At 33.9% G+C, this 25,937-nt stretch overlaps 1 protein-coding gene and 1 long non-coding RNA gene across 12 annotated transcripts in view; one reads left to right on the top strand and one right to left on the bottom strand.

The window, feature by feature from the left end:
• The window catches only part of ARL5A (ARF like GTPase 5A), a 30,267-nt gene extending 18,845 nt beyond the window's left edge, over positions 1–11,422 (top strand). The window contains exons 6-7 of one of the 2 annotated variants that reach the window (XM_081261626.1): positions 1,351–1,502; positions 4,890–11,422. In XM_081261626.1, the coding sequence (XP_081117752.1) occupies positions 1,351–1,502; positions 4,890–4,938 (201 nt within the window). In that variant the 3' untranslated portion in view covers positions 4,939–11,422. The remainder of the gene's footprint in view (positions 1–1,350; positions 1,503–4,889) is intronic. The other variant, XM_081261625.1, reaches the window with a different exon arrangement.
• Positions 1–23,234, bottom strand: part of LOC308630847 — a 499,668-nt gene extending 476,434 nt beyond the window's left edge. For all 10 annotated transcript variants that reach the window (XR_014018045.1, XR_014018046.1, XR_014018047.1 and 7 more), the window contains exons 1-2: positions 23,102–23,234; positions 12,304–12,350 (exon numbers count right to left, since the gene is read on the bottom strand). This is a non-coding gene — a long non-coding RNA (uncharacterized lncRNA). The remainder of the gene's footprint in view (positions 1–12,303; positions 12,351–23,101) is intronic.
• Between the last annotated feature and the right edge of the window lie 2,703 nt (positions 23,235–25,937).

Here is a 25,937-nt window from a genome sequence, read left to right as displayed (position 1 = left end):
TGCAAGCATAACCTTAGTTTTGTTAGTATCTCTTCATATATATAGGCAGAATTTTATGGGAGTTTAATTCACTAGTTGAATTGCATCCTTCAGGGATTCTTGGCCTAAATGGGAGTTAGGGTATCTTTTAAAACACTAAAATTACATGTAAATTTAAAAACATTTTTGGCATATATACATATGTGCATTTTTGTGAGGAAAAGATCTGTAACTTTGACTAGATTATCCAGTAAGTCTCTTTAAAATAGCTTTAAAATAGTCTGGGGTTGGGAAGAAGTGTGGCCAGAAAGATACTAAGAACCTTGGGCCTGTTTTGTGAGTAAAACTTAACCATTTTGGAGTATGCACAATTATTATGTTTAGAAAAGGATAGTATGGTGTCTTTATCAGATGAGATACACAATAAATGTTAATTGTAAGGAACAAATGCAGAAAGTTTTAAAAGAACTTGCTCAGAATCATAGCATAGAAGTGGTATAACTTAGTAATTGAGTAAATTTGATAAATTTAATGCTAATAAGATGACCTTATCATATATTTATATCTAAGAAATCTTCCTGGACAAACAGGAGTTAGGTCTCAGTATGGATAGGATTGATTTAGAATAGTGCTTCTCAACTGAGAATTAAGCCCTAAGGCCTTAAGGCATGCATTTTATGTAATGAATTCCTTTATTTCCTATGCATCTAGAAGATATTAGCTATGTGCATTGTTGGGAAACTTGCAGTGTAATCACCCACATCATTTTCTACAGTTTAGTTCTCATATGGAACCATGGTTGTGAGAGGCTGGTTTAGAAGGTAATATATGCAGGTAAAGTGAGAGCAACATCGTCTCAGAGGTGTGAGTGAATAACATGATTTGGAATTGGGACTGTGTAGAACTGTTCAGAGAGCAGTAGATAGATTGCTAATTAGAGTGTTTTATATAGTGAGTGATGATTGGTAAGGCAGAATATCTAGATAAGGTAGAAAGGTACAAGTAGGGTAGGGTTTTGGAGAACTCTTACGTACCAAGATAAAGGGTAGCTCTTAGTAGCCATATAAGCCTAGTCATGTCATTGGGTGGTGGGTATATTTTATATTTGAACAGATAATTGTTAAGTACAGTACTTAGAATCATAAAAATATAGTTTAAGGCTGTAAGAAATATGTAAATCCATACTAGTATATATTTATTTTTTCAAAATGTGTTTGGTGTTAAGTTTGCTTCTATCAGCCTGTGAGCTACAGGATACTTTTGTGAAGAATTATTAAGAAATTCTAGGTTAATAAGATGAAAATCAATCTGTTAAGTTGGAAAATATGTAGAAAAATAAGCTTGTCTTTCAAGTTTTGTTTGCTTTTATAGGACCTAAGAAAAGCTGGATTACTGATTTTTGCTAATAAACAGGACGTTAAAGAATGCATGAGTGTAGCAGAAATCTCCCAGTTTTTGAAGCTAACTTCTATTAAAGATCATCAGTGGCATATCCAAGCATGCTGTGCTCTTACTGGCGAGGGGTAAGAACATGTATTTAGGTAACATGTATTTAGCATGGAAATGTTTATGTCTTCTTAAACCCGATAAATATTTAAGGAAAAGATGTAAGAAATGGTTAATGTCTACAGTTAGACTTTTTAGGATGTTTTTGTAAATTCTAAAACATACAATATAAACATAATATACATAAATCAACTGAGCATATAGATGATGCAGTTGCTGTAGAAACTCAGAGAAATGAGTGTGTCATCAAGAGCTGGAGACGTCAGGAAATGCTTCTTATGATGATGATGGACTGCAAGAACTAATGCTGAGTCCATTCCATCTCAGGTGCTTTCCATATGGTGCCTTATTTAATCCTCAGGGCAGCCCTATAGACTATGTTAACTCATTTTATGAATAAAGAATCTGAAACAGAAGAGGACCCATGCATGAGACTAGTTTAGGGATATTTGCATTGCCACCAGTGTTGTCAAGAGAAAAATTTTACATTTTCAAAACAAAGTTAGAAGATAGTATGGCCCATGAAGATAGCAATGGCATGAGGGTCCTTGGTTTTGGAGTGAGAAGAGTTGAAGTGTAGGTTGATGCCTAACAGTAGGATTTTGCCCAGGTCTAATGCCCAGAGATGAAAGTATTTCCAGAAGGAGGTGTTACTCAACTTTGTCAAATACAAGGTCAACAACAAGGAGGATAGAGAGAATGTATTAACTTTAACTGTGAATAAGTAAATTCAGTTAGAGCAAATTCTCTGTATTGGAAAGTGGGCAGAGGATAAGAGTAGTTCAGAGAAGAATTGGATTTTAGAATACCAACTGTAAACTCTTGGAAGGAGGGATGATATAGAGGAGGTTGGAAATAGAATAAAAAGCTAAAAAGGAGAGACAGGCTCAGTGGAACATGCCTATAACCCCAGCTACTCAGGAGGCTAAGGCAGGCGCTTTGCAAATTTGAGGCCAGTCACAAAGGGCTGGGGATGTAGCTCAATGGTAGAGCACCTGGGCTCAGTCCTCAGTATTAGGGGGAAAAAGGGAAGAAAAATGGTTAAAAGAAGGGGCAAGCTAAAGTTTGGTTTTGTTTTTCTTTTTTCAAAGATATGGTAAATCTCTGTGTTATATGTTTGTGCATGCACACAGAATAGAGTTAAATGACAGAAGAAGGATTCTAAAAAGAGGTCTTAAATTTTTGGTTGAGGTTCTTGAGGTATTCAGAAAGGGCAGAAGCTTGAGGTATAGATGAATGAAATAGGTAAGGCAAGAGAAATGCTTTTCCTTTCAAGATTGATGAACAGTGAACTAGTTAAATTGAGTTTCTGAAGCCATATCTTATTGAAATAGAAGATATTATTACAGACATTCAGAAGAGCTAATTTTAACTTTAAAAAAAAGCAAATCTATTCATTTTTTTTTTAAATCTCAGACAATACCAGTTACCCATATATTTAAGTAAAAAAAGTTATGTATTTGTCAAATAGTTTAATATAAATATGGAAAGAGAATGAGGCACTGGGTTCCATCTTCAGCACCACATAAAAATAAGTTGAATACATGTTGATATATATATTTCAAAGCAAAAACACTTGATTATAATATTAAATTTAACAGTAAATATAGTCATCTAGGATTTATATAAGATTTAATTTGTATTCTTTGATAATTAATTAGAAAATATATACAGATTACATATGAAGTCAACTACATTTTAAAAAGAATAAAACAATAGATGAAGGTGTATTTTCAAACTTTGTTTCAGGTGGGTTTCTATTTGTAGCAGTTAGCCCGGAGAAATGTTTAGTTTGGGGGAAAATGTTGTGTTCCCTTCTTAATTCTTGATACTTTGGTCCAAATTCTTGATTTTAGTTTTGTTCAGCATTTTGATTCAGTGAATTTGAGATCACAAACTTTGGAGCTTGTCCTCATTTTTATACCTATTTTTGCTATTTGCTAACCTTGCTAAACCTGGATTTTCTCTGTAACATGGAAAAAAATTCCCAGATATAGTAGTGTACACCTGTAATTCCAGATACTCAAGAGGTTAAGGCAGGAAGATCAGAAGATCTCAACTTTGAGACTAGACTAAGCAACTTGGAAAGACTCTGACTTAAGATTTTAAAAAATTAAAAGGGCTGAGAGTATAGCTCATTGGTAAAATGCCAGGGGCCCAAAATCACCAGTACCAAAGCAAACAAATAAATGGAAAAAACAAAATCATGGGATGGCTTCTGACCTCACTGTAAGTGAAGATTAATTAAAATAGTAGATGTTGGGGCTGGGTTGTAGCTCAGTGGTAGAGCACTTGCCTCACATGTATGAGGCACTGGGTTCCATCCTCAGCACCACATAAAAATAAATAAATAAAATAGTGGGTGTTAAGTCCTTAGTAAGAACAGTAATAGTTACTAATTTGCTATTAGTTAAGTACTGTTCATTTGTTGCTTTTATTATTGTGCCATATTTCCTATCAGTAGTTTATAGGTAGAATTTAGTTAAAGGAGAAAATATAGGCCACAACTATTTGTTTACTTCATTGCCATTTATTTTTATCTTCTTTTATAATATTAGACTTGTACTTGATACAAAAATCTGAGTTTTAAAAAAACTTTAATATTGTACCTTCATTTTGTTGTAATAGCACTTGAAACCATTTTCTTCTTGCTAAACATTTAATTTCTCTTATCACAATGAACATCCCTGTGTTTTGGATTAATCCAGTTACCCATTGTTCAGCAATCTAATTGGTGTTATGATATAAAAATTTTTATATATAAATGTAATATACATACATGTTTACTTTATGTTAACAACTCTGCTATATAGTTAATTTAATATCCTGCGACTTGTTTCATGTATCTCATAAGCATTTTTGGTATCAAAATTTTTTGAAAGGACAATTTTAATGTTCGTTCTTTTTTTCCTGTTAAGAATGCTTAATGAAGCGCTGAGGGTATAGTTCCATGGTAGAATGCTTACCTAGGCTTTATGAGAGCCTGAGTTCAATTCCCAGCACTGCAAAAAAGGCTTTAATGAACAGTCTTATGTGTAAATTTATAAATAATCCCTTGATCTTTTTTTTTTTTTTTAGGATACAGTTCTAGAATTAGAAAAATTTTTCTAATTTTTTAATATTTTTGTTATCTATTGCCAGATTATGTTCTGTTGGTATTCATTGTGTAATTAGTAAGCTCAGTTTTATGTCAGCCAGAGTGTTCTAGATACTAGAGATATAAAATTAAACCAAAAGCATGGATGTACTGTGTATATGAGAGAATGGTTTCACTGCAACAGCACCTGCATTGAATACTGTTGATTTTTAAAACTCTGTTGTTCAAGTAAATGAAAAATATCTTTTAGTTTGGAGTCCATAGTTTTAGTTCAGAATTTAATCAAATGATTTTGGTTTCTTTATAGATTATGCCAAGGACTTGAATGGATGATGTCACGACTTAAGATTAGATGATCTCTACTGACCTCTTCTCATAGACTTTGTATAAACAAAGTGCTGGACTTTACCTGAAAGCTGCAAAAATTAATGGTTTAGATATATTTATAATAAACTGATTTCAATTTTTTTCTATAAGAAGAAAAATTAAGACCACTTATTTGAAAACAAGATGAAGTCTCATCTTCCAATTTGCTTTCTCATTAGTTCCTTCCAAAGTACTTTATTAAAGCTGTGATTGACATTTTTCTCAATGAATCCTCTCAGGACAATGTATAGCCTGTGGTAAGTACAAAGGGAGAGGAAGATGTTTTGAACTTTAAGAGCTTTATTATCAGTATACCCCTCCCCAACTGAATGTTGTTCTCTCTTTGTTCCACTAAGTCAAAATACAAATCAGCACATATACCGTTTCCAATATTTTAAATGTCATGTTAGTTATGAAAAAAAAAGTATTTTACTTAAGGTTGTGTATGTATTATGTATATACCTCAAGTTCAAGTTAATGGCTTTGATTTGTGTTCTAAAGAAAAGCAAATAACGCAAAAATTAGTAATATCCTTAGTTATTGCCCTAATGAGATAAGTACTGGCATTGGTATTAAGTGCCATTTTATACTTTTCCTGTATGTTTTCTGTATTGTACTAATCAAACGTCCCCTCTCCCCCAATCATTGAGCTGCTCTTAAGAAAAAAAAAGATACAGGAAAAAACTTGACATTGTATATCCATTTTTGTTGATCAGTAACACACATAGAAATGTGTCATCCAACTAAGTGAAATATCTGTCAAATTTTTGGCTTACCCAGTTGACAGAATTGCACAGTGGAGCACTGATCAGATTAATCCTTGTATTGGTCTAAATTATTGAATAGATTATTAATCCACTTATAAATCAATCATAAATTGCGATTAAAACTATCAAGTGATTTCTTCTTAATTAAAATCTATTGTGTGAAACATGAGGTAACATTCTATAAATATTATTAAACAATAGCTAGAGTCTTTTTAAGTACAAAAGTATATATGTCAAGCTGTTAAAATGAGAGTACAAGTAATGCATAAAATTTCTGAGCAACATTTGAAATTTTTTAATTTGCAGATTTCTTATTTCTTATTTTAGGATTTGGAATCCTTTTGAGGTTTTTTTTGTTGTTGTTGTTCTTAAGTTTTCTTTGATCTTTCACCTTGTAAATGCATTGTTTAACAATTAATAGTGGTAAATTTTTAATGCTGTTGGCTGGAAAACTGATTGGTGTATGATATATTATTTGTACTAAGGAATAACTTGCCCCAAAATACCTTTTGTTTGCTTAGGTTTCTTTCTTTCTTTCTTTTTAATGTCTGAAAATTGAAGGTATTTTTGTCATAATTGTAAACAGAATTATCCTGTATTAAAATATATACTCTATTTGTGTATCTTTTATGCCCTGAAAATTTGAAGGTTAATCCATACTGGCATGTTTTAGAACATTCGAAAAAAGAAATTACTTTTAATACCAACCTTTTAAATTTCATGAAGATTTTGGTAGGAATAATAGTATATACTATAAGCATTGACAAAACTGAAAATTTCTTTCTATGAAATATAAAATGCTCAGTATCTAAATCCAAGTTGGGTGTGGTATATCAGTGTTAACTTTGGATGTTTTGTGTTTTATATTTATGTTGCAGTGTTCAAAATGCAAATATAACATTTAATATTTGTCATGCTTTTACAAAAGTGAATCCTAAATTACTAAGCTTTGTCCATATGTACTCATACTTTTGGAATTACTTGTTGTATATTAAAAATTCCCTTAAAAACCCAATTCTATTTTGCAGTTTCATCAGAAACAAATATCCTTTAATAGAGTCCCAAAATCTACACTCTTTGTCCTTTTTATTTTTTAATTTGAGTAATCATGTACTTATCCTTGGATTGCTATCCTGTCAATACAATACAGATACATTCATTTGTCATCAAAGTGTTGGAAAACTATTTTAATTGGATGTGTAAAGAAAGCAAGCACTACATTGTTAGAGGTGGTTTAGTGTAATTGACTACTGACATGATATCATGAGAATGCTTGGTATCTTACACGACATTAACAAAACATGACTTTTTTATTTTCTACCCTTCTAGACTGAGCATCAGAAATAAAACAGTACCTGTGTGCTTATATGTAAAACCAAAATTGCAACTGTGAAAAAAAGATATCATTTCTTCTATGAAAATATCAAAATAATTTTAACAGTATTTTTCCAAATAAGATGGAGAGCCTCATGAACAGTCATTCTGGCAATTTATATGTAGTTTAAGTGGAAATAAGCAAAGAATAATTCTTTTGGGTTTTTAATGTTATTTAGGGTTATTTATGCTCAGCTTTGGAAAGAACGAAGATTTGTATCTCTATACATGTAGCAAGATTTAAATACCTGTTTTGATACTAATTTTGAGAGTCATAACTTCTTTTGATATGTTGGTAGAAATTAAAAATGGGCATATGCTAAAGCATTAAGATATACTTAATTTTGTCATAATAGCATTTATAAAGTATATCTTTCACATTATATTAAAGGTTCTTGTTTGAAATTTTCAGTTTTCTTTATCTTCCTAGCACATCATGGCCCTCACAATGGGCAAAGAATACAGTGAAGGCAAGTGGGGAGTGGGCATTCATTTCCTTATATGATATTTTGCCTTAAGAGTAAAAAAGTGCTTTAGCACTGTTGGTTGGCATATTTAATGCAGGTGGAGAAAGTGACTTTAGAAGTATGACACGAAATAGAGAACAGAAGAATTTCTGGCCTTTTAAGAAGTGCCTGGTAGGTAGATACAGAGTCACAAAGAAGTGCAGAGAGCTTGAGGAAAGGTGTGAAGTCCTTGAGATGTTCTTTTTCTTTTGTCTTTAGGGTATAGTATTAAGATGCCTAGAAATGGGACTGTATTGTCTCTCTCATGGGCACTTTACATTTCTTGCTGTCAGTACAGCAGCCACATACAGTACAGTCAACCTCAAAATCTGTTTATAAAAGTAATGTAAATAGAAAAATTATAGACAACGTTCAAGTTTTCTGTGCAGGCAGTTTTGGGAATGTACTGTAGTCTGCTCTGCTTTGTATATAGGGGAAAAGAGCACATTGTAGATTACCTGTGACCTTTTGTCATCTTAAGAGTTGCCCAGGGTATCCTGGCCTCAATCTCATTTTCAGGGTTTGGGTAGAGGCAAGATTTTTTTCATGACTCAACTTTGATCCTTTCCACTTCTTGCTTCAGGATTGACCTTTCCCATAGCTCAATTATCCCTTGTTCTCCTGAAGGTACACTAAATTTTGTCTATAACCATTATTTCCCAAACCACTAGTTCTGAATAGCTCATCTAGTTTCTAGCTATCTACCCACCATTGCCTTTGTTTGCTTGTTTGGATTTTGTTCATTAAAGGGCATTTTAAGAGTTGTTGAGTCCATCAGAAGACCAGATTGCAATGTATACAGCATATATGTGCCAATAGTAGAATCCTGTATATTATACTGTATTTAACATTTAATGCTTCTTAATTTTTCATATGCTGCAAAAGTAGATTCAGAAAGATAAGAGAAATGCCTAAACTCTGCCAGTTCCTTGAGCTACTAGTAAGGTCCAGAGGATATTAAGTTATATGTGCATTATTTTCCCACTACCAAGAATGGTTATGTTTTGGAGCATACCAGTTCAAGTAATTTAAGTTGGAAAAATATACCAAATCTTTATGTAGTGTTTAACTTAAAGATATCCTTAAACCATTGCCTACATTCCATTTTTCCCCCTCATGTTTACTTAAAGAACAAAGATCAATATTAGATTTCTAAAGGAATTTGTAATAAGAAACTTAGTTTTACAAAATAATTTGCCTATTGGGATGGACTTTAAAAGACATTAGAATAATCAACCACTATGTATTGGCTGTGTAAATGCAGGTATAAAAAAGGAAAAGGCCTTTAAACTTTGAAGCTCCACTTACACAAAAGAATGTATTAAAGATTATTTTAAGATCATGATATGGAGTCAAGGAAGGCAAGCTAGAATAGAACACTTTGCTAAAAAGTGTCTGCTTCTCTTTAACCTTAAAATGGTATGAAATTTTGAAGAAATTAATAGGATACAGTTGGGTTAGTTATGCAATATTTCTTATTGATTTTGTAGCCTTTCCTCCTTTACATGTTGTTCTGAAAGCTAAAGTTTAAATCTTTATGGTATTGTATGCTAGATAATGCCATTCTTTGGTAGAAAATTCCCATAGTCTGTATCCAAGAAGTGCCTAAAATTGATTTGTGTTGATTTTTAAGTCCATCTAATAAATTATATGTTTTATATGGTATTGTATGTGCTTGTCTTACTGATGACACAGACCTGAGGGTTTTTAAGTCACAGTTTATGCTTTATTTGAATAAAAAGGTTTAAATTTAAAGATATCCTCCTAACCCTCATCAAGCATAGAATAAAAGAGCATCAGCAAAATTATTTTTTATCTTTTCTTAACAGTTTTTCATGACCTTGTTATTCGTTAATGCAGCAACTAGAAAACTGAACTCTTCCTGTTTTTTAAACAGTTTTAACAAAAAAAATTATAATGTTTATATTTGAAGACCTCAAAAATAAGAGTTTGTTGCTTATATAAGAGCCTCTTCATTCTCGGTTAGTGGTTAGCAGTTTTGAGTGTCAAAACATTTAGTGTACAGTCATTTCATTTCCTTTGTTTTTATAGTGCTTAACCAAACTATTTGATAAAATCAATACATTTCTCGTATATTGTTCCATGTTTATAAAACTGACCATAAAATAACTGTAAATTCTAGAGAAAAGCTTGACTGTATTTTCAGCAATGTACATTACATTGTGTTTTAAGTCATTTTGCATGAAAAATGAAATGTGTATCTTATTTTAAATTAATGTGTACTATTCCCTTTCCCCAAACTTCTTACATTGATGTTATACAGAATTCTAGTTCATTAGATTGGAGTAGCCTTTTCTTATATTGTGCCCCTCTAGGTTCCATGAGATAAGGTGATACCTGCAAAGCACTTTTAAAGATATTTTTTATGTTAATCTCCAGGATACAGCATTGAGGAGGCAGCTATAGCTAATGAGGGCTCTTTTGGTTGCTAGAGATGAGAAAAGTATATACTAATAGTTTTAATTTCTGCACAAAATACATTTTACTAATTGTATTGATTTAAAATATGACAAATCCTTGTAGATATTGTTCTTATCATATTTTCCCAGAGGAGCCTAAGTAAAAATGTGTTCCAACTGGCCTGTTTATATAACTCCCACCACAATTGCTACCCCAAATTGACTCTCTGAATACTGACAAGTTAGAAAGCCTTTTGAAAATTTTTGTTTCTTGAAATTTTCAGTATGACAAAAGGTTTTCACTTGAGGTCTGCATGCAAAAAGGGGTGGAAAGTTTGTCTTACCTCTCTGCTGTCTTATGAACTGTTTCTCTATATACTAGGGATATTTCACACTGAAGGAATATTCCAGGAAATGAGAGTGTCAAAATTGATGTTTTTGTATTTCCTCAGTGCAGATGTGTTAGATGTCTAGGAAACAATGCTTCAGGCCTTCTCTTTCCAGCTTCATGGATGGCTGGAGGATATTTATGTTTATTCTGAGGAAGGGAGGAAGCAGGCATATAGGAGCGGGGGACCTTTTCATTGGTAAAGCAGTGTAATCAGCTGCTTTGCAGATGTGCTACTTCATTATATTTGTATCAACGTTCTTATGCCCATAATTGACTGAAATGTCAGGCTCCAGAAATGTAAGGTGTTGGCCAGATGACCAGTAATAGGACCTTGTGGATTATGAAGTGGAGGAATAATGTCAAGGTAGTTTGAGAAGTAATGACAAAGTTTTACTGGTAAATTTCCATGTTTGATATGTACATTAATCTTTAAAACAAAAAAGTTGCATGTTAACCTGGTACAAAGTATTGTCTCTGCTTTATGCTTCAAGTAAAAAGAAACAGACTTGAGTTTCAATTGTTAATCTATTATGTACTGTTATATATTCCTTTTCTTTTAGAAAAGGTTAATTATAATTACTCTTCACACCTCTGTGTTGTCAGTGTTTTTATTTTGTTCATTCTCTAAATTTGCAGATTCATTGGTGGTAGGGATGGGATCTGCCATGGCAATCGAAATGGTATTATAGATACATTATGTAAATGACAAAAGATTGTCGTACTGTTCTTTTGGAAACTTTTTAGGACTTAGTTCATTCAAAGAAAGCTTTCTGTTTTTTTACTTATGAACCTGATAATTGGAAACAAATTGAGCTTAATAGTGACCGATGTGTGGTTGATTTGTTTTAAAATGTCAAAAGAATCAATTCATTTAAAATTAATATTAGTGAACATCCATGATTATGAATGATAATAAGCAGAAGAAAAAGGAACAAAAAATGAAGAGATGGAAGTCACCCCCCAGGCATATGCATATTTGACTATTATCTTTTACCCCTCCACTAGGTGGTAAGCACCAAAAGTGCTTTTGAACCTGGGTGTTAAGTTTAATGATTCGTATCTATTTCAAAATGAATTCAAGGTGACTTATGTTTTCCACATGAGTTCTTATAATAGAGAGAGGATTTATATCCTTAAACATGTCTTAAAACCACCATGCAAGGTTAGATAAATATATACAAATTGCATTTATTTTAAATCTGCATGGGTCTATGTTTAGGGATGTCAGTAACCTACTAGTGTTTATTGTAAACATCTGTGGCTATTGAAATAGTAAATGGTACAATAGCTCTTTTGGAAAAAATAGCAGTGTCATCTTATTGATCTTTCATCCCCTTTTCTTCAATTTTCATATCTAGAATACCCCCTTTTTTGCTACTAAATAACTTGTTCCCTAAAATGAATTATATTTTCACAATATTAAAATAACCTGATATTCCTTTTTAATGATTGGTACCATCCTTTTGGGATTCCATGAGTTGGGATGCTTAGGTGACAGTTATTCACATCCCTACCTACATGGTTTACATTCTGGCACACCATTTTGTATCAGAAGGATGTTTATTTGAAAATCTTTTTTAAACAGTTCTAATATATTTAAGTCCTCCAGTACTACTCAACTGTATAATTACAAGGAACACTGTGACGGCCATCTTCCACTTAATTCTAAATAATTTTTTAAAGCATTATTTCTTTTAACTAGAATCTCAGAAGTGAAACTATTGGATTAAGTGGTATGATAGAATTTTACTTCATTTATTATTAGAACTGTTGGGGGGAGGGGCTATGAATAAGTTAAATGTTAAATATACTAGCCCTTTTTGTTAGCTTTTGGTTGCTGCATCTAAAATAACTAACAAGAACAACTTAGAGAAGGAAAATTTTATTTTGAGCTCACTTTTGCAGATGTTCAGTCCATGTTCTGCTGACTCCATTCCTGAGGACCTGAGATGAGGCAAGGAGGAAAACTGTTCACCTCATGGTTGCTGGGAAGCAAAGATGTAAAGGGGACCCTCTACAGGGAAGATATATCCTTCCAGGGCATGCTCCCCACTGACCCACTCCTTGCAGCAATAGCCCCTCTGCCTACAGTTAGCACCCAGGTACCTAGTCCATTCAAACTAGGATAGACTGATTAGCCCTCATGACCTAATCGTTTCACCTCCTGCAATTAACAGGAAATTTTGGGTGACCCATAATTTACCCTTTGTCATATTTTTTTTTAGATTTCTTTCTAGTTTGCTTCTTTATTTTTATAATTATCTTTTGAAAAAAAAAATTCTTTGAAAACTAGAAAAGAAACAAAATTAGTCAAAAGAAAATGAAAACGTGCATCCTAAGAGAGCCAGCACTCAGTAGATATATATATATATATATTTTTTTTTCCCCCTTAAAAAGCTAAATTTCTCACACCATACTATGGACATCTATGAAATGGATTTTTTTAATATTTATTTTTTAGTTGTAGTTGGACTCCGTGCCTTTATTTCACTTATTTATTTTTATGTGGTGCTGAGGATCGAACCCAGGGTCTCACACATGCAAGGCGAGCACTCTACCACTGCGCCACAACCCCAGCCCCTGAAATAACGTTTTTGTTTTTCTTTTAACATAAAATATTATCTTAATGTTTGCTGTTTGGATATGTCTATTTAACCAATCTTCTATTGATGTACATTAAGTCATTCCTTCTTACCATTGAAAACAACTGTAATTAACCTGTGAATTCCCCTTTCATAGAATGAATTCTCACAAGTCAAACATTTAAAAGGCTTTGGTGGCTTATTACCCAAGTATCTTCCCAAAACATTCTTCACATCCTGGTCAGTTCTTCACTGATAAATGTGGCCATCTGTATGTTAAGACACTTTATATTAAATTAAGATTTGGTGAGCTGAGCATGTAGATCAGTGGTAGAATATTTGCTTAGCATGCACAAGGCCCTGCTTGGTTCAATCCCCAGCACCACACACACATACAAAAGTTAACCTGTTATCACCGTTCCCAGAAGGCATCACTGTATCTGGGCACTTTCAGGTCATGCTGCATGTTCAATAGTCCTCACAGGGAAGGACTGAACTAACTCCCTTCTACTTCCCTTTTATTTTAAAGGACTGGCATTCTGTTATTTTTAGCTTTTAATCTGTTGTGCAAAGCATATACTTGTTAACCCACTTCCTGTATAACCAGTGTATGCTAAAAATGAACTCATTTTTGGGAAGACAGAAGGGAAAACCTAAGAAAAAATCTCCCAGCTGACCTTTTTTTGATGCTGGGAAAATATAATAATTTTCAGCACCTTTCAGTCTCTAACAGAGGTGACCAGTCTTACGCACCTATGGTGCTTTCCCACTCAGATGTCAATCTACAAGTGTCCACCCCAATGCCAATGCTTTTGCTTTTCTAATGTAGGTGGTTTTCTAGCAGTTTACATTAATAGTCTAAACTGTACTTTAACCTCGACTGTGACTAAAATTCTCATTTCAACATTTCTTTTAAGAAAATTGTGTTCAATGAATAAGCTTTAAAGTTGGAGGGGCACACTTTTTTTTTTTAAGCAGTATGTGTTTCATTCTTTTAAATGTTAGGCAATCTTTGGGTAAAAAATAATACCTCACTTTTACTTTTCTTGGACTATTATAGAGTTTGGAACATCATCATAGTTTGTGTGTGTGTGTGTGTGTGTGTGTGTGTGTGTGTGTGTGATTTTTATTACTTATATAAACTTTCTACATCCCTTGCATTTTCTGCCTTGGCTTTGTAAAAAAAAAAAAAAAAAAAAAAAAAAAACCTTTAAATTGATCTCAGGTGAATAAGATAATTATTAGTTGGAAGTATCAGCCTATCTTTATGGTTGTGCTTCTTGTTAAAAATTTTTGTAATGAAAAAGAAAATAATACAACCAATAGTTGTTAGACAAGGCAAAGGACAGGTAACTGATATCAAAGAAAAGGAAATGGTTAGATAACACTTCCCTTCACCCAGTTGTTAACAGTCTGGGAGTGTAGGGAGAGATTGAACTTTCCAACAAAAGCAGTCACCCCCTGTGGCTCTCTTCCTGTCTTTAGTCACATAGGCATGAAAAGAAAGGAAACCTAAAATCAGCACCAGCTTTGGATCCCCTCCCATCCCCCTCCTCTCTCCCCTCATTGGTTTCAGTTGCAGGTGGTTCTTGTCTGTACTTTTAGTAGATGACAGTGATTTTCTGTTTGGTCCTTTTTTTTCCTCCAATGAACTCTTGGCAGTTAATGTGAGAGAATCAATAAAGAGGACATAATTTAATTTTCAACCCTTCAGAATATATGTCCTTTGTTTTTTTTAATGTCCTGCATTTTCTTAAAGTGTTTAAGGCTTTTCTGTTTTTTTCAAGACCCTACTTAAGCCATACATTGAATATAGTTCAAAGGCAAAAAGGAACATGTTAATTCATTTGCAAAATTCATTTGGTGTCCATCGATGTCCAGCATATTAAGGGAATAGGTAAATTATATGAAACATGCTGTCTTAAATATGTAGGAGATTTTAATAGCATGGGAAAATGAGGATTGTAACATGTTAAATGAAAGTAAAGTGGTGCAAACTTTTGTACCTGGGACATCTCAGTTACATGTGAAAAAAAGCATAGGAAGAAAATGTATTATAACATTAGTGTTTATTTAGGCACCAGCATTATGGTTGATTTATTTAAAATTTTTTAAATATGCTTTTATATAACCCAAATATTCCATATTGAGTACATCACACTGAAATTAGGAAGCAGTGTTGGATCATTTGTTTCCTTTAAAGAATTGTGTTAATGGAGGTGGGAAGGAATACAAAAACAGTTTCTAATTCAAAAGTTAATGAGATGCAGCTCTCAGTTCAGAGATCAGTATGATTAGTAAAAATTAATTCAGTAGTACAATACCATTTGCAAATTCCAGTGCAAGTTGATTGATTTTGAGAATTCTCATCAATTATTGCAGTTAAAAAGAGATTAGCTGTTTGGCTTATCACTTGACATTTTGCTGCTTTTGAAGGCTTCTTGAGCACAGGTAGTCTCCGCAATGGTGATTATTTTTTAAAGGTACAATTAAAATGCAGTGACAGAAAAAAAGGTGTTATTTCCAGCAACAGGTACAAGCAGGGTGGTATAATAAACCAAACTGGATGACAGAGGAAGAGTCCCATTGATCATAGGTCATAGGTTTGCTACCAGTGAATGCATGACTTTATATACAGTTTTCAGTGCTGTGAAACCTCATCATTCAAAACCTCAGCAACAGAATCACTTTTTCATAAGTCATAGTTTGTGGAACCCCTATATGTAAAAGACAATAGGTAAAATTGCCTTTTAGTTGACTGCATTTTCTGTAATTTGACATTTTACTTTGTGAAAACAATGACATTTTGATGAACATAAAAATTTGTAATTGGGTATAAGGAAAATACATCAACCTCTGCATCTGATTTTATGTGTTTTGTTTTAGTTTTTTTTTTGTGTGGGGGTGGGTAGGTTCTTTTGGTTGTATAATGTTGACATCAAGTGCTCATGGTAATGACCTTTTAAATGGTTTAACTGTTGTAAGTAAGACTTGTACATGGTAATGACCTTTCAAATACTCATCATTTTAGTCAGCTTTTTTGCTGCTGTGACTAAAAGCCCTGACTAGAACAGTTGTAGAGGAGGAAAAGTTTATTTGGGGGCTCACAGCTTCAGAGGTCTCAGCCCCTAGACAGCCGGCTCCTCCTCGGGGCTTGAGGTGAGGCAGAACAACACAGTGGAAGAGTGTGGCAAAGGGAAGCAGCTCACAACGTGATCAGAAAACGGAGGCTAAGCTCATCTCACCAAATATATACCCCCAAAGCATGCCATCCTCCCCACCTTCAGTTACCCCTCAATTAATCCCATCAGGGGATTCGCTGATTGGGTTAAGGCTCCCATAATCCAATCATTTCCATAATCCAATCATTTCACCTCTTGCATTGCTTACATTGTTTCACACATAAGTTTTTGGGGAACATCTCACATCCAAACTATACCACTCTTCAAATAACCTGATATGGTTTGTTAAAAGTAGTGCTTGAGCCAGGCATGATGGTGCATGCCTGTAATCCTAGCAACTCCGGAAGTTGAGTCAGAATAATCTCAAGTTCAAGACCAGAGCCAGTCTCAGCAACATAGCAAGACCCTGCCTAAATAAAAAGGGTGGATGGGGTTCGGTTGGAGTTGTAACTTAGTGGTGGTGCACTCTGGGTTCAATCCTCAGTACTGGGGGGAAAAACAGTATAGTACTTGAATTGTTAATGTTATCTAATTTTTAATTGCTTTTCCCCCCTACAATATTAAAGTTAAATTTTAAAATGTATACCTGAAATTTAAAACAAATGTTTCAGATTAAATGGATGAAGGGAAACAATAGTATAGCAAGATTCAAAAGGCCTCAAAAGCTAGAGTAAGTAAGTAATAGCAAGAGAAGCATTGGGGAGTCTGAATAGAAACAGTTTTAAGACTAGCCTCTCAATGGAAATTTATGTGGCAACTTTTAAAGTGGATTAAAAGAGGACACGTTTCAGAGTCAAAGAGGGCACTATTAAAAATTACCCCAGCATATCAAAACATCAAATCGTGCCCCATAAATGCAGTCAGTCCCCGATACCTGCAGGTTCTGATTTCATGAAACCAAGAATCAAAAATACTCAGAAAAAAATTGTAGATACTAAACACATACAAACTTCTATGTCATAAACTGTAAGAATCTAGAGAAGACTTCAAGTATTTGGGAGGGTGAACACAGATTTTATGCAAAACATCATGCTGTAGCCACAGGAGGACTTGAAACCAATCCCCAACAAAATACTGAGGGCTGAGTACATTCAGTGGTAATTTGTCAATTAAAACTTGTCATTAAAAGTTTTAATGTAAAAATCCAGTTTTAAAAAATGGGTAATAAAAGATTACTCGAGGACTGTTCTGGGCCAATTAGGAGTTGTGGGATTAGATATAAGGAGCAAGAAAGAAAGGCGGCACAAAGCAGTGTTGAGCTTGCTACCTGGAAAAGTGATGACAGGATTAAAACAATAGCACAAAAAGAGTAGGCTTAAGAGTCAGGATGGTGTGAAATTATGTTGTTAATTATGAAGTGCATTTTTAATTAGCTCAGTCTCATCCAAAAGTGCCACTTGGCAAAATACCACTTTCAGATAGGCAACATGTTTTTGCAGTGATGGTGATAAAGGGGAGTTGTCAGCTCAAGGGGCAATTGGTAATTCTTTCTATCATCAAATGAATTTAGTAGCAAAATTTGACCAGTGTTTGTGAAGTTTTCTTTTTAATGAACAGTCGTTGTTTATATTGAAACACTATAATAAGCCATTTAATGTTATTAATTTAAGTCGAAATTAATCACATTATATCATTGACCAAAGCAGTCTTGATCAAAAATGAATTAAGCAAGAGATTTTATACTACCTGACTTCAAAAAATATGCTATAAACCTGTAGCAGTCAAAACAGCTTGGCGCTGACCTTAAAGCAGACACAAACCAGAGGAACGGAATAGAGACCCTGAACATAAACCCATGCATCCACAGCCAACTGATTTTCAACAAATGTGCTAAGAGCATGCATTGGGAAAAGGACAATCTTCAATAAATGGTGCTGGGAAAATTGAATTCAGAAGAATGGAACTAAAACCCTGTCTTTCACTAGTTACCTTCTAGTTACTACTAGAAGAAAACCTTGTGGGAAACTTCAGGCCATTGGAATGGGCAAGGATTTTTTTTTATTATTATTTTATAAGACCCCAAGGCTCAAGTAGCAAAAGGAGAAAGATTTATAGGATTAGTTCATTCTCCAAAAGTTTCTTCACAACAAAGGAAACAATTAACAGAGTACAGAGACAACCTACCCACAGAATGGGAGAAAATATTTGCAATGTACTTATCTGACAAGGGATTGATATCCAGAATATATAAAAGAACTCCAAACAATATTTTTAAAGAAATTTAAAAATAGGCAATAGGCATAGATAACTTTTTAAGAAGACATAGATGCTGATTCATAATACGTTACAGGGGTGGTGGTGGGAGGATTAAATGAACTCTAGATAGAGAAAAGGGGAGGGGGAGGGGAAGGGAGGGAACATAGGGGTAGGAAAGACGTTGGAATGCAATGGTCATGATTACCCTAAGTACATGTATGACAAGACACGAAGGCTGTGACTCTACTTTGTGTACAACCAGAGATATGAAAAATTGTGCTCTATATGTGTAATATGAATTGTAATGCATTCTGTTGTCATGTAACAAAATTTTTCAAAAATTTAAAAAGAAATGGCCAAAATGCATATGAAAAACCATAACGAGCTATAACCTTCAATTAAAGTGGCTATTATTAAAAAAAAAAAGATAAAAGGTAAGTACTAGTAAGGATGAGAAGAAAAGGAAAGCCTTGCACACTGTTGGTGGGAATGTACTTTAGTACAACCATTATGGAAAAAAGTGTGGAGGTTGCTCAAAAAATTAAAAATAGAACTTACATGACCCAGCAATCACACTAATGGGTATATGTCCAAAAGAAATGAAATCAGTACGACAAAGAGACGTCTGTACTCCCCTGTATATTGCAGCACTGTTTACAATAGCCAAGAAATAGTCTTATCAACTAATGTATGGGTAAATAAAATATTGAACATATACAGAATGGAATAGTGTCCTACCATAAAAGAGATAAAACCCTAGAATTTGTGACAACATGAATGGAACTGAAGGTCATGGTAGATGAAATAAGTCAGACACAGAAAGATAAATCCTGTATGATCTTACTCCCATGTAGAATCTAAAAGAATAGTGGTTATGAAAGGATGGGGGAAGGAGTAGTGGGGAAAGTTGGGGAAAGTGGGGTACTAAGCTATGATTAGATAGGAGAGAGAAGTTCTGGTGTTCTATTGCCCCGTAGGTGACTATAGATAATAATGTATATTTCAAAAAAGCTAGAAGAAAGGATTTTGAATGTACTTACCACAAAGAAATGATAAATGAGACGATAGATATATTGATTTGAACATTATACAGTATATACATGTATAAAAGCATTATGTGGCATCCCATAAATATGTACAATTTTATGAATCAGTGAAAACAACATATTTGCAGTGCTGGAAATTGAACCCAGCGCCTTGCATATGCTAGACAAGTGCTCAACCACTGAGCTACAAACTAAGCCTCTAAAAGAATAAAATGAACTCATAGTCATGTGATGAATTTAGTGAAAATTAAGTATTGCTAATACAAAAAAAAAGCACATGGGGCCTTTTTAATTTATCAATTTGGCAGAGTAATAACCAATATTTCTGCCTACTTTCTGTATCAGTTGTACAAATGTTATAATGATACTATTAGGTTAATCTGATGAAAAAATTAAAACTGGTTCTATAATCCAAGCACATAGTTGTGACTCAGTTTACAATTATGAGACTAAGGTTTTACCTTAGAGTCTCCTTTTGTTGGTAGTTTTATGTTTGAAGTAATAACACAAGGCAAATTTAGTGGCAAGGAAGAATGGTTAGCAATAACATTTAAGTTCGTCAGAAACGGCAAGCAATTGATGTGTCAGATTGGGCCTACGATGGAGTGACTACTCCTAGGAATTTCCTAAATTGTACTCCTCCTTCTGAAAGAAATTTTAGCTGCCTTTATGCCATATAGAGTACTGCTATTTTAAATTTGATGAGAGTCAGACCAGAGAACTAGAAAATTCTTTTACTTAACCTGATTTTTTTTTTTAAAAAGCTAACTGTAAATGAGATGTAGTACCAAGAAAAATCATAAGCCTGGAAATTAAGTCAATGATAAATCTAATACAGCAATTCAATTAGTATAATATGAAAAAGAAACATGAATATTATGCCCACAATACTCTCAGCAAGCAACTTTGGACTTTTCTTTCTATAGCTAACACATTTTGCCCATTGTCTTGTTAAAGAATTTCTAAAAAAAAAAAAAAAACAAAAAACTCTGAATACGATTATTAAATTGCAATATAATTAAATGTGTCCTAAACATGTGTTCTTTCTTTCTGAGTCCCATACCATGATCCAGTTTATTCCCTTCATCAGGGCCTTTTCCTCCTCCTCTCCCATGGCAATCCCACATATCAATCTTTGATACAGGCTTTGACAGTTATGATGGGAGACCTCTTGAAATGGAAGACCATTCAGCATATCCTTCTCTGTTGCATACTATTATATTCTGTTGTATTCTATTTGTTGGTTGTTTTCAGGTTGCTTTAGACTGTGAGCCTCTGGAGGACAGTGATTCTGTTCCATTCAACTTCAGATCCACACAACCAGTACCACATGCATTGGTGGTGTCGATGAATAAATTAAACAATATGAGCACTCAGGATTTTGCCATTTTTGTAGTTACTTAGAACATAATTATTATGAAGTGATGTGAGCATAATACAACTAGAACTGTCTTATTAATGATAGATAGATATATAGATAAAAAGATATTTATATGGTGCTTTAGAGGTTTCTTTACTCTTAAATATTTTTGAAATTACATGGTTCTTGATTAGGAACTGAGTCTGTCTCCCATTTGTTACCTTCCCCACAGTAGCACCATAACTTCAAATAGATTTTACATGTAGCATCTTTAGTCTCAAAGTCCTGGGAGGGATCTAAACTAATTTTAATTCAAAATTAAATCTTCAATTGATTTTAAATCTTCAATTGATCATGTATTGGTTTGTGTGCATTTTCTGTTTTAAGGGAAATAATTTGACTAATGGCAGTCTGAAACTAAAAGTAATTGAGTTATAAGGATTCCCTATCTTAGTTTAAACTGGCTGTTAACTTTGAACTCAGCAGTTCAATTAAAAGTAAATCTAGGGGCTGGGGATGTGGCTCAAGCGGTAGCGCGCTCGCCTGGCATGCGTGCGGCCCAGGTTCGATCCTCAGCACCATATACCAACAAAGATGTTGTGTCAGCCAAGAACTAAAAAATAAATATTAAAAAAATTCTCTCTCTCTCTCTCTCCCCTCTCTCACTCTCTCTTTAAAAAAAAAAAAAAAGTAAATCTAGGGGGCTGGGGTTGTGGCTCAGTGTCAGAGTGCTTGCCTTGCACATGTGAGGCACTGGGTTCGATCCTTAGCACTACATAAAAATAGATAAACTAAATGAAGACATTGTATCCATGTAAAACTAAAATATGTATTTTTTTAAATGAAGTAAATTTAGGCCGGTTTGGTGCATGTGCCTGTAATCCCAGCAACTCAGGAGGCTGAGGCAGGAGAATCCAAGTTCAAGGTCAGTCTTGACAACTTGGTGAGACCTTGTCTCAAAAAGGTGTGGGGAGCTAAGGATAAGGCTCAGTGGCAGAGCGTTTACCTGTCATGCATGAGGCTGTAGGTTTGATCCCCAATACCACAAGAAATTATGTAAGTAAAAATTAATTAAAATCTCTCATCTATTTTTAATTTATTAATGTCTTTAATCGACTTTTGAAGGGGAAATAAATGACAAAAACAAAAATTTATTCATTAGAAACAAAGAAATGACAAATTTAGAAATGTTTATGGTATTTTATATATAAATGATGTTAACATTTTGCCTTTATCTTTTATTTTGGGAGGACTGGGGATTGAACCCAGGGCCACCTTACCACCGAGCTACATTCCTCAGTCCTTTTTTTTATGTTTTATTTTGGGAGAAGTTATTGCTAAATTGCTGAGGCTGGCCTTGATTTTGCAATCCTCCTCAGCCTCCCAATTTGCTGGGATCACAGGCATGCAACACTGTGCCAGGCTTGCCTTTGTTTGTTTAATGAAGATGCAAACTCTTTTCTCAGATTTTAAAATTATTTTCTTAAAAAGTTTTTCATTGTTCTTGTGGGGGGGGGGGTTGATTTATTTATTTATTTGTTTGTTTGTTTATTTATTTATTTATTTTTGGGGCAGGGTCTCCCTAAGTTCCTGAGCGTGCTAAATTTCTCTAACTTGTTATTCTCCTACCTTAGCTGCCCCAATCTCTAGCGTTACAGACTTGCAACCACTGCTCCAGGCACTTGCTTGTATTTTGCTTGGTAAATGAGAATGAAATTAAATTTATTTGACTACTTTACTAATTTTGCCGGGTGAGGACCTCAGTTTAATAAAAATATATACATATGGCAAATAATTACATATGGCGTGGATTTATACAGCATTCTTTATAATTAACATGGATCTCAAGTATTTTATTTTTATATTATCCTTTGATTCTATCACAGTGATTTGATTTGGGCAACATAATTTTCTTCCCCTTAAATATAAAAGCCCATGTAAAGAAAAGTTTGCATATGAATAAAGATATGAAAGGATGCCACCAATGGTTTCCATTAGCCTCTAGGAATAGGACTGTAGGGGTATAAGACTACCTTTTATACCAAATATAGAAAGTACTTATATTAAATTTTAGGTTTTTTTAATACTTCAATTTAATCATTAGACTACAATCTTATGTTAATACTAACTATTATTAAGTATAATATTGGAACAGAAAAGTCTTAAGAACTATAAGAATATATAATGAATATAAACAAATAAATATACTTTTATAATTTTCCACTCTCAGTATCAACATTGATGATAAATAATATGCTCTTTAAATATTAGACAACAAGCTAATACTTTAAGCAGTAGTAATAAATGTATTGAAATTAAAATGACTTACTTTGAAAAGAGATTCAGGTATTTTTTGCTAAACTTTCGTTGGATTTGACATGGCCAACCGATAAATTGCAAGAGCGATAACTATCTGAATACTGTTGCTGTAAACAAGCGAGTATTCAGTTCCTGCTATGTGAAAAGGAGCCAAATGTAATGATTGTGGTCTTATTCAAGGACAGAGTGCTGGTGATATCATTTCCATAGACAGTACAATTCCGCAGCTGGCTCTGTCAGTCTGAGAAGAGATCTCACTTAAAAAAAGACCATGAAGTAATTTGCAATTCAGGGGCACTATTTTAAAGGAAATGAGGTAGAAGTCTACTCACTAAAATCAAAGGAAACCTTGAGTATTTTTATTTCCTTTTTAATATTTGTGTTTCTTCAATATGTAATCATGCCAGTTTACTTGGGAATTCAGGAAAAGTTGAGAGTGTGAAGAAGTTTGCTTTTTGGAAAAATTCTTTGGAGGCAGAACTCTTGGGGGAAATTATTATTTTGTTGTTTGGACCTACATTGCTCATTTCATTTGAGATTTAAGAAATGTGTGTCAGAGGTGTTTATTAATTGTCTCTTTTCTCTCAGTGTACTGTCAAGCATGTTAATGATTGAACACCAGTGACATGAAAGCAAGAGTTAAAATTCCCACCCTCTTGTTGGCTTGAAACACAAATGAAATGCTTAGTATTCAATGAACCAGTAACCTGGGCAAAAGTCAGAAAATGCATACCTAATTGTCTTGGGACAATGTTTTAGCTACACATGATTTTGTATATCCTTTCATTCCTCTTTCCTAGTGTCCAAAATGTGTCATTTGGCTTTCTATATATAATAGCAATTTTATTTATAACAAAATACAGTTCCACAGATATCTGGATGCCTACTATGTCTTAGAAACTGTGCTAGGGACCAGCCATGTTTTTGGTTTTGTTTTGGTGTTTTTGGTAATGCTGGGAATCAAAACCCAGGGCTTTGTTTATGCTAAGCAAACGCTCTGTCACTGAGTCCCATCCCCAGTGTTGGGCCAGGGATGTAGAGAATGAAACCACTTAATTCTCCTGTTGCCTAATCTGGTGGAGCAAATTTATGAATAGCTTATGTTGTTTTAAAAATATAATCAATGTAAATCTTTCTGCTTTCAGGAATAAAATTTTTGACCTGTGCAATTTTGGAATGACTCAAAAAGACCTCTAAGTATAAATCTGTGCCAGGACATCTCTCTGTTTTATTAGGTTATCGGTTAAGTGTCAGTAGTAATTGTGATACTTCCATTGAGGTTTCTTTTTTTTTTATTATTCTTATTTGTGCCTATTGACACTCTTTCACCCATCTAGAGAAGAGCTCTGAATTGAAATTCAACATGTTTTGACAGATTTTCTAGTTGTCTTGGCATTTATTATTTTTTCCTTCAAATACTCAAACCACCTAGCTCAAATAAATCTTTTGACTCAGTTTACAAGAACAAAAATCTCATAAAAAGATTCAGATGCTACCGAATTCAACTGGCTAATTTTCTACACATTTACTAATTTATCTATAAATGAATGCTTTATTTGAATTATATATATGCATGTGTATATATATTTTTGGTAGTGGGGGTATGTGTGCTGGGGATTGAACCCTAGGGCACTTTACCACTGAGCTACATCCCCAGCCTTATTTATTTATTTATTTATTTATTTATTTATTCATTCATTCATTCATTCATTCATTTTCAGTTGTTGATGGACACAATATCATTATTTTACTTATTCATTTTTATGTGGTGCTGAGAATCAAACCCAGTGCCTCACATAAGATAGGCAAGCTCTCGACCACTGAGCTAAAACCCCAGCCCTATTTATTTATTTTTTTATTTTGAGACAGTGTCTCACTAAGTTGCCCAGGCTGGCCACAAACTTGCCATCCTCCTGTCTTCACCTCCTGAGCCACTGGGACAGGTGTGCCCCACTATACCTGGCCTTTGAATTATATTTTTAATAAATTTTCTTCTTTTTTTACCATAACTTTTCTTTTTTAAAATTTTTAATTTTTTTATTATTAGTTGTTCAAAACATTACAAAGCTCTTGACATATCATATTTCATACATTTGATTCAAGCGGATTATGAACTCCCATTTTTACCCCCTATACAGATTGCAGAATCATCGTTTACACATCCACTTTTTTACATACTGCCATACTAGTGTATTAATAAATTTTCTTTACAAAAAAAATAGATTAGAGATACCTTGAAGTTGTTTATTTCTCCCATAAGTGTATAGGGTAATTGATTCAGTTTGATGGCCAGACCCTTCCATCATGTTTCTCCACTATCCCTGAAGCCTTGTCATCTGTACAAGCCTGGAGAAAGGAACAGCATGAAGGAGGTATGTATATTAATCAGCTTTCCATCACTGATACAAAATACCTGAGGTAAATGAATGTTGAAAAAAGAAAGGTTTATTTGGGCTCACAGTTTTGAAGATTTCAGTACATTCTTAATCAGATGGTCCCATTGATTGTGGGCCTGTGATGGTATATCATGGTGGAAGTGAATAGCAGAGGAAACTGCTCACCTTGTGGTTGTCAGGAAGCGAGAGGAGGAGACCCTTTCAAGGCCATGCCCCCAATGACGTATCACCTCTTAAAAGTTCTTCTACCTCCCAGTAATGCTAGGTGCAGGGACCAAGCCTTTAATTCATGGGCTTTTGAGAGATAGTCTAGATCCAAACTATAGCAAGGAAGATCTGCTTCTTAGAGACCTTAGCCCTAGAAATAACAAACCTCACTTCTGCTTGTATTCTGTTGTCAAGAACTAGGCATGTGGCATCTGGCACTGTAATTGCCAGCTGGGCAGCTCC

The sequence above is a fragment of the Spermophilus citellus genome (assembly GCF_964194105.1).
Source record: "Spermophilus citellus genome assembly, chromosome: 11".
NCBI classification, from domain to species: domain Eukaryota; kingdom Metazoa; phylum Chordata; class Mammalia; order Rodentia; family Sciuridae; genus Spermophilus; species Spermophilus citellus.
This window is presented reverse-complemented; position numbering and strand designations above follow the sequence as displayed.